The sequence below is a fragment of the Chiloscyllium plagiosum genome, unplaced genomic scaffold (genome assembly GCF_037043375.1).
Source record: "Chiloscyllium plagiosum isolate Xiang-an unplaced genomic scaffold, Cpla_swu_hap1 HiC_scaffold_35, whole genome shotgun sequence".
NCBI lineage: Eukaryota > Metazoa > Chordata > Chondrichthyes > Orectolobiformes > Hemiscylliidae > Chiloscyllium > Chiloscyllium plagiosum.
The window spans coordinates 6,354,300-6,366,843 of NW_028270173.1; the positions used below are offsets into that span (position 1 = coordinate 6,354,300).

General features: G+C 44.2%; 1 protein-coding gene across 7 annotated transcripts in view; it reads left to right on the forward strand.

The window, feature by feature from the left end:
• The first annotated feature begins 3,907 nt into the window (after positions 1-3,907).
• The window catches only part of cchcr1 (coiled-coil alpha-helical rod protein 1), a 45,623-nt gene continuing 36,986 nt past the window's right edge, over positions 3,908-12,544 (forward strand). For 6 of the 7 annotated variants that reach the window (XR_015752997.1, XM_087979153.1, XM_087979154.1 and 3 more), the window contains exons 1-3: positions 3,908-3,998; positions 6,196-6,415; positions 11,182-11,692. Coding sequence is in view for 6 of the 7 variants with exons in the window: in XM_087979153.1 (XP_087835279.1) it covers positions 3,926-3,998; positions 6,196-6,415; positions 11,182-11,692 (804 nt within the window). In the remaining variant the exon portion in view is untranslated. Of the gene's footprint in view, positions 3,999-5,895; positions 5,971-6,195; positions 6,416-11,181; positions 11,693-12,544 lie in introns of those variants that run through there. The other variant, XM_087979158.1, reaches the window with a different exon arrangement.

Sequence of the window (12,544 nt, forward strand, 5' to 3'; positions counted from 1 at the left end):
CAGCCCATTCCACACACACACACCACCCTCTGCCTGAAAAGGTTGCCCTTTAGGTCTCTTTTATATCCTTCCCCTCTCACCCTAAACCTATGCCCTGTAGTTCTGGACTCCGCCACCCCAGGGTAAATACTTTGTCTATTTACCCTATCCATGTCCCTCATGATTTTATAAACCTCTATAAGGTCACCCCTCAGCCTCCAATGCTCCAGGGAAAACAGCCCCAGCCTATTCAAACTCTCCCTATAGCTCAAATCCTCCAACCCTGGCAATATCCTTGTAAATCTCTTCTGAACCCTTTCAAGTTTCACAACATCCTTCCAATAGGAAGGAGTCCAGAACTGCATGCAAGGTCCGTATGGGAATCACTGTGGGGGATGTTACTGTGGGAGATGTTACTGTGAAGGATACTACTGTGATTTTACTGTTGGTAATCATACTGTGCAATCTGACTGAGTTTACCTTACTGTGGGCAATATTCTGATGTAAGGTAGTTCTCTAACTTGAATCATTAACTGCTTTCCTTTCTCTTTCTCTCTGCATTGATGCTACAAGACCTGCTCCCCCTTTTTATTTGAGGGTTTGCAAAAATTTGCTTCTGGAATCTCTGTGAGGTTGGGTTGAAGCGATGACCCAGGAAGTGCAGACTGTCACAAACCAAGGCCAACAATCATTCTGGGTCTGCAAGACCATAAGACGTTAGAGCAGAATTGGGCCATTTTGCCCAGCAAGTCCACTCTATCATTCGCTGAGATCATGTTTGATCTGATAAACCCCATCCATTTCCTGTCTTTTCCCCATAACCCTTGAATTCTCCAATGATTATAAATCTATTTCAGCCTGGAATGAAACTAATGAGCCTTATAGCCCTCTGTGAAAAATAATTCCACAGATCCACTCCCTTTGGAGATAAGAAATTCCACTTCATGGCTTTCCCAGCTGATGAGTGGCCCCTTAATCTGACATTATGCCCTCAGGTCGGGGACTTTCTAACAAGGAGAAACAATCTTTGCACATCTACCGTGTCAAGTCCACAAAGAGTCTTACCTGTTTGAATAAGATCATTTTTCATTCTTCTAAACTCCAGTGTACCCAATTTACTAAACATGAATATGATGAAAACATTTATTCAAGTGTCTAGGAACCCAATGCGCTCGAGGCATCCACATTGTATATTGTGGGTGTCTGAATTCAAAGATTGAGGAAATGAAGGATGAGAAACTGAACTCTTCTGCCCACCTACCACTGTACTCCTTCCCATACCAGTTCTCTAACCTATCCTGACAACCATTTTGAAACAGAGAGACAAATCTTGCCCCTGTCAGCTGGGTATTTGCTACTCAATGACAGTGTTTTCACCATCTACAGCCATAGTAGATTTTGATTGCTGGACTCATCTATACCTCCCCCCTCCCCCAACCATAAAAGCACGACACTGCAGATGCTGAAAGGTCTGAAATGAAAGCAATAAGTGCTGGAGAAACTCAGTAGTAGTGTGTCACTGCATGAGTAATTCAGAGACACAGGCTATTGTTCTAGGCAATATGTGTTCATCTAATAGAGAGTCACATCATTGTTATGTAATGCAATTTCAACTTAATTAACTGCAGTTAAAAACGTGGTTCATGGAAATCATTTAAGAATTGTCAATTGTTCTAAGTACCCATGTACTTCACTAATGTTCTTGAGGCAAGGAAATCCATCACTGTTACCTGGCCTACTCTATATGTATCTCCAGACCCACAGCAATGTGGTTGACATTTAAATGTTCTTTGAAATTGCCCAATCAGTTCAAGGGCAACTAGGGATGAGCAACAGTTGCCAGCCTTGCCAGGGATGCCCACATTCCATGCAATATTAAAGGATAAACAAATTAACCACTTTCTCAACTTGCTCCGATTCTGAATTCTTAGTCCCTATGTTATATCTGACTCCTCTTAACATGAAAACGTTTCCATTGTTTGCTGCTGACACCCTCCCCTTCCTCACTCTTGTTGGTCAGCTGTGGCTTTTGGTCCTGCCATCCACAAGTAGCCTGTGGGGCACTCTACAGAGTAGAGGGGGGTCACACACAGTAGTCCTGTGGAAAAATACGGAGGCTTTGGAGAGGGTGCAAAGAAGGTTTACCAAGATGCTGCATGGTCTGGAGGGCTTGCCTTATGAAGAAAGGTTGAAAAAGCTCGGACGTTTCTCTCTGGAGAGAAGGAGGAAGGGAGGAGACCTGATCGAGGTATACAAGGTAATGAGAGGAATAGATAGAGTCAATAGCCAGAGACATTTCCCCAGGGCAGGGTACGAGGAGGTCATAGTTTTAAGATATATGGGAAAAGGTATAGAGGAGACGTCAACGGTAGGTACTTTATGCAGAGTTGTGAATGCATGAATGTGTTGTCAGTGGTGGTGGTGGAAGCAGAGTCATTAGGGACATTTAAGTGACTGCTGGACAGGCAAATGGAGAGCAGTGAGTTGATGGGTGTGTAGGTTAAGTTATTATATTTTACGTTAGGATTAAACCTCAGCACAACATTGTGGGCCAAAGAGCCTGTTCTGTGCTGTACTTTTCTATGTTCTAATACAGTTAAGTCAGTTCATAATCTCCCAGGCTGACCATAAGTTCTGCAGCCTCAAAGAGTCCATCTTCCACAATATAGAATGGATGAGGTGGCAACTCTGTTTCCATTTTTTTGAGGGGTCAGCTCCTCAAGTTTTGTTTGTACCTCTGCCCCATTCTTCTTGGTGAGGCAGGATAGTCATATCAGAGATCCTTCTCGTGAGCTTGACCATGGTGGTTGTAAGCTGTCTCAGACAGCAGACAACTGAGGAAATTGTTCTGTCAGTTAACTGATAGTTTCCCCTCCATGGTTATGTTCACCCGTGTGTCACTGGAGAGAAAGCGCCGACCTGAGAGTATACTTGCCTCTGAACCACTAGGCTCTGGGTTTTAGTCCCACTCCAGAGGTTGAATACATACAAAAAATAAAAACAAGGCTGACATTTAACTGCAGTTTTCAGAGAGCTACATTTCAGACAAGATTTTAAAACTGATGCTCCGTCTGACTGCTCCAGATGATTCAATAGCCCCCATGTTACTAAGAAAAGCAGAAGGTTTTTCCTTGATGTTTTGGGCATCATTATCGATTCTTTGATAAATGGTAACACAATGGCAAATGTCATGGATGCTTAAATAAAAAGTAAACCATACTGGAAAACTCAGCAGGTTCAGAGGTAGGTGTGAAGGTGGAACAATAGGTACAAAATTTATCCACAGAAGTGACTTGATGCTGATTATGTCCAGCTTGGTCCTTTCTCTACCCCGGAGATCTGTTCATTACCACATTGTAATTGGTGGGAGAGTACAAAACTCTGCTGTTGGGGATCTAACAATTCTCTACACCCTACTTTACAACAGAGGTTTCTTCTGAAAAACAAACACAAAGTATGTAATTAGCTGTGCAAAATAACTGCATAGAGACCAGTATCTCATCACCAAGTCACCTTTTATTTACAATTGCACAGTACATAGGCTGTGACCAGCCAACTTGTAGTCAGTCCCGGAAGAGAGGAGACTCTGAATCTCCTGTTTATATCTGTCACCCTTGGCTCCCTGATTGACCTAGGTAAACAACCTTAGTCAAGGATCTCATAGTCATTAAGATCCACTTGGTTCCAATCACCACATTATATATGAAACCCATATGGGTGAAATTTTGTTTTGTTGATGGCTGATTTTTGTCCCGCCCCCAACCCCATGGCTGTCCCCGGGACACCCGGAGTGGGTGAGATGGATTTATGAAGTTGGAGGTAGAGGGGAACCTGTTTCCGACGGACGACTGTCTCTGCGGCACCGCTGGGTGGCAGGCGGTGTCAGTAACCTGTTTCCGGCGGACGGCTGTTCCTGGGACACCGCAGTTTGACGGTTGGCGGCGCCATGTCGGCGAGGAGCCGGCGGCAGCTCGAGCCGGGACTGGAGCCACCGGCAGCTTTCAGCGGCAGACACCACGGTAACAGAAAATTAAAATATAAAAATAACAAAACAAAAACACTGTTCACGGATGCAAATGAGAATGACGTGGGAACCCTCATCTCCACGTTGCACTCGAGTAGACCCTTGGGGGAGAGATCTATAGATCCCTAGGATTGTACATCCTTGCGATATGGACTTTGCTGCATATTCCAGGAATATTGAGATGTCGATAGATCCTGGGAAATGACAGAATTCAATGGATCTCCAAGATACAGAGAGAAATCCGTAGATCCCAAGGTGTGAGGATAAATCCTCACTGGGAAGTAGGGATAATATAGGTCCTTGTGGTTTGGAGTGATCTACAGATCCCTGGGATATGGAGATAAATCTATAGGTTCCCTGGGAAATGGGAATAAATGTATAGATCCCTGGGAAATGGGGATAAATCTATAGGTCCCTGGGAAGTAGGGATAAGTCTATTGGTCCTTGTGGCTTGGAGTGATCTATAGATCCCTGCGAAATGGGGATGAATCTATAGATCCCCGGAATATGGAGATAAATCTATAGGTTCCCTGGGAAATGAGAATAAATCTATAGATCCCTGGGGGTATTGGATCAATCTATTGACGCTCCAAGATGTGAGCCATCCATAGGTTCTGGAGATTTAGGGATACATCTATTGTTTAGATTGTAAGTTTGCTTGCTTAGCTGGTGGGTTTGTTCTCAAATGTTTCGTCACCGTGCTTGGTAACATTATCAGTGAGCCTCTAGTGAAGCATTGGAGTTCTGTCCTGCTTGCTATTTATCTGTCTTGGTTTGTTGTGATGGGTGATAACATTTCCAGTTCTGTTTCTGAGAGGCTGGTAAATGGGCCCCAAATCCAAACCACATGGGGCCTGAAGAGGGACACCAGTTTGAGTGGGACAATACATCCATCCTGGGACAGGCTAAACAAAGACACAAACGGGAATTCCTAGAGGCCTGGCATTCAAACCGGAACTCCATTAACAAACATATCGATTTGGACCCCATTTACCAACCTCTCAGAAACAGAACTGGAAATGATATCACCGACCACAACAAACTGAGACAGATAACTAGCAAACAGGACAGAATCCCAATGGTTCACCAGAGGGTCACTGATGATGCTACCTAGCATCGTGCAGAAACATCTGAGAACAAGTCTAACAGCTCATCTAGCAAATTTACAACCTGATCCACAACTTGAGCTACAAAGTCTCATAAATGTATTGTTCTCTGGGAAACAAGTGGGTGAAAATCAGTTCAGCCTGAGTGACTACCTAGGAAGAAAATGGAGGTTTTAAATGTAAACATACAGAGTTGACATTTAGATATCTACTGTGTTGTTATGTTGGTAGAAGTATTCATACTTGAAAGACTTCTATATGAGACAGTCTTATTGCTGTCACTGACATAGATAAATGATGCAGATATGTAGATACCTAGGTTTCAGATAATGGGACAGTCCATTCAATATCTAAGGTATAAATAGTTCAACAGATATATGGATCCCTAGATATAGATGTGTGAGTTTCTTTTATTGAAATTCAAACAAGGAGCAAGCGTAGGCCATTCGGCTCTTCAAGTCTGTTCTGCTATTCAATAAGATTCTGGAAATCTGATTTTAAATCTCAACTCGATAGAGCTGAGCTCTAGATATGTCAGGTGGTCCTATAGAACTTTGAAATATGTATATCATAGATGTGTGTATATGGCTGAGAAATGAATGTGGATGTATAGATACCTTGTACTCATACAGGACAGAGAACATTACTAATAGATGACTACATAATAGAAAATTGGCAACAGAAAATGGTTATGACCATGTGCTTCGTAAGAACAAAGTTATAACTCTGTGAGTAAGTTTCGAACTTTTCAACAGAGATTGTGGCGATAGAGATGCTGGATTCCTAGGTGGTTGACCAGGATGTGCCAGTATGGAGAGAGGCTTGAAACACTGGGCCTGCATTTTTATCTCAGAGATTAAGGTACCTGTCAAACAAGGTGTTAACACCATCAAACTTCCATGAGAAAGTTTCACAACAGCCCTACAAATCTGAAAGAATAAAGTATATTTATGTACAGTTACTTGCATGTTTCAGTCAATAAATTACTTTTCTTGAGGTTAATTAAGCTGGAACGGAGTGGAGGATTTAGAAACGTCCATCAGTCCGTTGCTGGGAATATTAATGGAGCTGTTTCTTTATTCACAGAAGCGAAGGGTCTGATCCCCCCGTCACACTTTGAGGTTCGGTGCCCCGGCCCACCAGCAGTGGACACAGACCCCTGGGCTGCTCTGTCCAAGGCTACCAAGGACATCCTGGAATTGCGGCGAGAAAATGAACGCCTGCGAGAGCTACACAGTGCATCCAACAGAGACATGTCCAGAGGGCGCGCAGGGGGTGAAATGGATAAAGTCTGCAGCAGAGCTAGGTAAAGTGTTTGTCCGGAGAATGGGTGTCCAGCTCTTTCTGCACTGGCTGATGTTCTCTCTGATATAGCCACACCTTTCAAAGTTGATAAAATGTCCTGTATATCCCAATCTGGGAGATCCATTGATCTTGCCCACATATCCCTAAGAGATCTACAGGATTCCCCTTTCTGTCCATGTTTCAGAGATCTGTAGGACTGCCAGCCCCAAGTGTCTGTACTTAAGAGATCAGTAAGTTTGCTCCGTTTATTCATGCTTCAGAAATCTGTAGGCATTTTCCATAAAGCAGACAGCAGTAGGGATCCTCAGATGTTACTGTCTCATAGATCTGTAGGCCTGCCCAGTGTGATCTCTTTGTCAGAAATCAGCCTTTTTGAGCAGGTGGACTGGGTTAATATATGACAGCCTGTGAATGAGCCACATATTATTACACAAAAGTGTAAGAACAACTAATTTCCCCCATCTCACCCACACACACCAAGCACATGAAGCAAGATTGCCTGCTAGGTCCATCCCTACATGCCAGAAGACCATAAGACATAGGAGCAGAAATTAGGCCATTCAGCCCATCAAGTCTGCTCTGTCATTCAGTCATGGATGAAAAGTCTCTCAACCCCATTCTCCCTTTAGTCCTTGATCCCCTTGATACTCAAGAACCTATCTATCTCAGTCTTGAATATACTCAATGACCTAGCCTTCACAGCCATCAGTGGCAATGAATTCCATAGATTCCCCACTCTCTGGTTGAAGAAGTTTCTCTTTATCACCATTCTTAAAGGTCTTCTCTTTACTCTAAGACTTTACTCCTAGTCTGTCCTACCAATAGAAACATCTTCCCAACATCTATTTTGCCTAAACCACTCAGTATTCTATATGTTTCAATTAGATCCCCCCCCCCCCATTTTCCTGAACTCCATCGATTATAGACCCAGAGTCGTTATATGTTAAGCTTTTCATTCCTGGGACCATTCCCATGAACATCCTCTGAACACGCTCCAGACCCAATACATCCTTCCTAGGATGTGGGGCCCAAAACTGCACATAACATGTGGCCATGTAAAAGAAAATCAAATCTAAATCGCTGTTGGCTGTCTTGTTTATGCCCTACTTCTTTTTGGTTGTTGATCTTTATTTTCTGTTTTCACAGCTATCCTCTGTTCTTTACTGCTCTGAATCTCAAACTGAGATAATGCCTTAACAGCATTCTACACAGTGCTAGGATGAGATGTGAAGGCTCTGTTAGGGTGCTTGAGAGTTTTAGGTTAGACAGGAAAGACCTAGAGAGAGAGCTAAGAAGAGCCAGAAGGGGACATGAGAAGTCATTTGGAGATAGGATCAAGGAAAACCCAAAAGCTTTGTATAGGTATATCAGAAATAAAAGAATGACAAAAGAAAGATGAGGGCCAATCAAGGATAGTGCTGGGAAGTTGTGTGTGGAGTCAGGGGAAGTGCTAAATGAATATTTTTTGTCAGTATTTACACTAGAAAAAGACAATGTTGTTGAGGAGAATACTGAGATACAAGCTATGAGACTAGATGGGACTGAGGGTCAGAAGGATGAGATGTTAGCAATTCTGGAAATTGTAAAAATAGATGTCTCCTGGGCTGGCTGGGATTTATCCTAGGATTCTCTGGGAAGCCAGGGAGAAGATTGCAGAGCATTTAGCTTTGACCTTTGTGTCATCATTATCTACAGGAATAGTGCCAGAAGACTGGAGGATAGCAAATGTTGTTCCCTTGTTCAAGAAGGGAAGTAGAGACAACTCTGGTAATTATAGGTCAGTGAGCCTTATGTCGTTTGTGGGTAAAGTGTTGGAAAAGGTTATAAGAGATAGGATCTATAATCATCTAGAAAGGAATAAATTGATTAGGGATAGTCAACAAGCTTTCGTGAAGGATAGATTATGCCTCACAAACCTTATTGAGTTCTTTGAGATGGTGACCAAACAGGTGGATGAGGGTAAAGCAGTTGATGTGGTGTTAGTGGATTTCAATTCAGCATATGATAAGGTTCCCCACGGTGGGCTATTGCACAAAATATGGAGTCATGGATTGAGTGTGATTTAGTGGTTTGGATCAGATAGTGGCTAGCTAGAAGAAGACAGAGGGTGGTGGTTGATGGGAAATGTTCATCCTGGAGTTCAGCTACTAGTGGTGTACAGCAAGAGTCTGTTTTGGGGCCACTGCTGTTTTTCATTTTTCTAAATGACCTAGATGAAGGTGGAGAAGGTTGGGTTAGTAAATGTGCAGATGATTCTAAGGTCAATGGAATTGAGGATACTGCTGAAGGATGTTGCAGGTTACAGAGGACATAGATGAGCTGCAGAGCTTGGCTGAGAAGTGGCAAATGAAGTTTAATGTGGAAAAGTTTGAGGTGATTCACTTTGGGAGCAACAGGAATAAAAAGTACTGGGTTAATGGCAAGATTCTTGGTACTGCAGATGAGCAGAGATGTTGGTGTCCATGTACATAGATCCCTGAAAGTTGCCATCCAGGTTGATAGGGCTGTTAAGAAGGCATACGGTGTATTGGCTTTTATTAGTAGGAGGACTGAGTTTTGGAACCACGAGGTCATGCTGTAGCTGTACAAAACTCTGGTGCTGCCGCACTTGGAGTATTGCAAACAGTTTTGGTCACCGCATTATGGGAAGGATATGGAAGCTTTGGAAAGGGTGTCGAGGGGATTTACTGGGATGTTTCCTGGTATGGAGGGAAGGTCTTATGAGGAACGGCTGAGGAACTTGAGGCTGTTTTCATTAGAGAGAAGAAGGTTGAGAGGTGACTTAATTGAGACATATAAGGTAATTAGAGGGTTAGATAGGGTGGACAGTGAGAGCCTTTTTCCTCGGATGGTGATGGCTAGCACAAGGGGACATAGCTTTAAATTGAGGGGTGATAGATATAGGACAGATGTCAGAGGTAGTTCCTTTACTCAGAGAGTAGTAGGGGCGTGCAACAGTTGTAGACTCGCCAACTTAAGGACATTTAAATGGTCATTGGATGGGCATATGGATGAAAATGGAATAGTATAAATTAGACAGGCTTTAGATTGGTTCCACAGGTCAGCACAACATCGGGGGCCAAAGTCCTGTTCTGTGCTGTAATGTTCTATATTCTAACATAACCGTTTTACTGTAGTTACCAGTTGGGCTGAATGGCCTGTTTCTGTGCTGTAAACGTCATGGGCTGCAGAGTACTATATCCTTTAATTTCTTTTCGCTGTGCACAGTCTGTTTGTTGCCTTGTGTGGTCACTTTAAAATTGCAATGCAGAGGCACATGGCCATGCCTGAAAGGGACCACTTACTGTGCACAGCCTCTCTGCTGCTGCTGCAGCTTTGAGGGAATGTTGCTGCAGGATGCTGGTCGTGTTTGCAAATGGGCAGGAGTGCAAAGCCTGCCTTTACTGACATGGTGGTAGTGGCAATACTGAGCAGTTTCAATCCATAATATGTGCAGTAGAATCCCTGCATCTACAGATTTGGTTTTCATGGATTCAGTTATCCGTGGTTTATGGCGGGCTGGAAAATATTACACGGAGCATTCCAGAAATAATTCCAGGGAACTGCCGGAAGGTAAATTTCCTGTTTAAATGATAGAACTCCGTACTATCCATGGTTTCAGGCATCCGTGGTAGGTCTGGGAACGATACATTGGTGGTGTAGTGAACAGCGAAGGTGGTTACCATATGTTACAATGTAATCTTGATCAGATGGGCCAATCGGCTGAGAAGTAGCAGATGGAGTTTAATTTAGATAAATGCAAGGTGCTGCAATTTAGGAAAGCAAATCTTAGCAGGACTTGTACACTTAATGGGAAGGTGCTAGGGAGTATTGCTGAACAAAGAGACCTTGGAGTGCAGGTTCATAGCTCCTTGAAAGTGGAGTCGCAGGTAGATAGGATAGTGAAGAAGGCGTTTGGTATGCTTTCCTTTATTAGTCAGAGTATTGAGTACAGGAGTTGGGAGGTCATGTTATGGCTGTACAGGACATTGGTTAGGCCACTTTTGGAATATTGCATGCAATTCTGGTCTCCTTCCTATCGGAAAGATGTTGTGAAACTTGAAAGGGTTCAGAAAAGATTTACAAGGATATTGCCAGGGTTGGAGGATCTGAGCTACAGGGAGAGGCTGAACAGGCTGGGGCTGTTTTCCCTGGAACATCAGAAGCTGAGGGGTGACCTTATAGAGGTTTACAAAATTGTGAGGGGCAGGGGTAGGGTAAATAGACAAGGTCTTTTCACTTTGGTAGGGGAGTCCAGAACTAGAGGGCGTAGATTTAGAGTGAGAGGGGAAAGATATAAAAGAGACCTAAGGGGCAACTTTTTCATGCAGAAATGAGCTGCCAGTGGAAGTGGTGGAGGCAATTGCAACATTTAAAAGGCCTCTGGATGGATATATGAATAGAAAGGGTTTGGAGGGATATGGGCCAGGTGCTGGCAGTTGGGACTAGATTGGATTGAGATATCAGGTTGGCATGGACGAGTTGGACTGAAGGGTCTGTTTCCGTGCTGTACATCTCTGTGACTCTATACGGCGTGGGAGGGGCTCACTCATATCCTCTCCTCGAACAAATAGAAAACACAGGAAGTAAATAGCAGGACAGGGAGCATCAACAAAGCGATAGCTGGCACTTGAATAACACTTTGTTCCTTTTGCAGATACTGCCTGACCTGTTGAGCATACCTCGCCTTCTTTACTTTTGTTTCAAATTCTCAGCATCTGTAGCCTTTTGAGTTAGTGTGAGTCTTCTTGTTCCAAATCTGCACAGGTCCTTGGATCAGGAGAGGGCCCACAAATGGCCCAGGGAAGCGACTGAGCAGGCGGAGATCATTACTGAGCAGATCCGGGAAATCCACCGCTTGACTGGGGAGGCACGGCTGCTGAGGAGCACGGTGGAGCAGCAGGCTACAGTGATCAGAGAGAAGGAGAGCCTGGTGACACAGCTAACCGAGCAGCTGGGGGAGATGCGGGCAGAGCTGCGGGAGCAGAGGCGGGAGGCTAGCCAGCTCCAATTTCAGTGCCAGGTCGAGACGGACGGGGTACAGAGCCAGCATCAACTGGAAATCCAGCGCCTGGAAACCCAACTGGTGCTGGCACAGGCTGCTTCGAGCGAGGAGGCAGAGCAGCTGAGGAGTGAGTTGAAAGAGCTGAGGGAGCGCTATCGTCACGAGGTGTCTGCTCTGGAAGAGGAGCTGGCCAAGCAAGCTGCAGCAAAGTCTGAGGACAACCAGTTACAGATTGCCAGGCTGCAGGATGCTCAGTATCAACGCATGGCAGAGGTATTGTCTGGCTGGGTGGAATAGAAAGAACAAAGAAAATTTACAGCCCAGGAACATGCCCTTCCGCTCTCCAAGCCTGAGCCGATCCAAATGTACTGTCTAAACCTGTCAGTCAATTCCTAAGCATCTGTATCCCTCTGCTCCCCACCTCATGTATCTGTCCAGACACATCTTAAATTAATCTACTGTACCTGCCTCTACCACCTCTGCTGGCAACGCATTCCAAACGTCCTCCACCTTCTGTGTAAAGTACTTGCCATGTGTATCCCCCTTCAACTTTCCACCTCTCACCTTGAAAGCTTGGCCTCTCGTTATTGAATCCTTCACCCTGGGAAAAAGCTTGTCTCTATCCACCCTGTCTATACCCTTCTTGATTTTGTAAACCTCAATCAGATCCTCCCTCAACCTCCTTTTTTCTAATGAAAATAAACCTAACCTACTCAACCTTTCTTCATAGCTAGCACCTTCCATATCAGGCAACATCCTCGTAAACCTTCTCTGCACCCTCTCCAAAGCGTCCACATCCTTTTGGTAATGTGGCAACCAGAACTGTACACAATATTCTAAATGTGGCCGAACCAATGTCTTGTACAATGTTAACATGACTTGCCAGCTCTTATACTCAACACCCCATCTGATGAAAGCAAACATACTATATCCCTTCTTGACCACTCTATCCACCTGTGCAGCAACCTTCAGGGTACAAAGGACCTGCAATCCCAGATCTCTCTGCCCATCAACTTTTCCCAAGGCTCTTCCATTCATTGTATAATTCACTCTAGAATTAGACTTGCCTAAATGCATCACCTCACATTTGTCTGGATTGAAAACCATCTGCCACTTTTCCGCCCA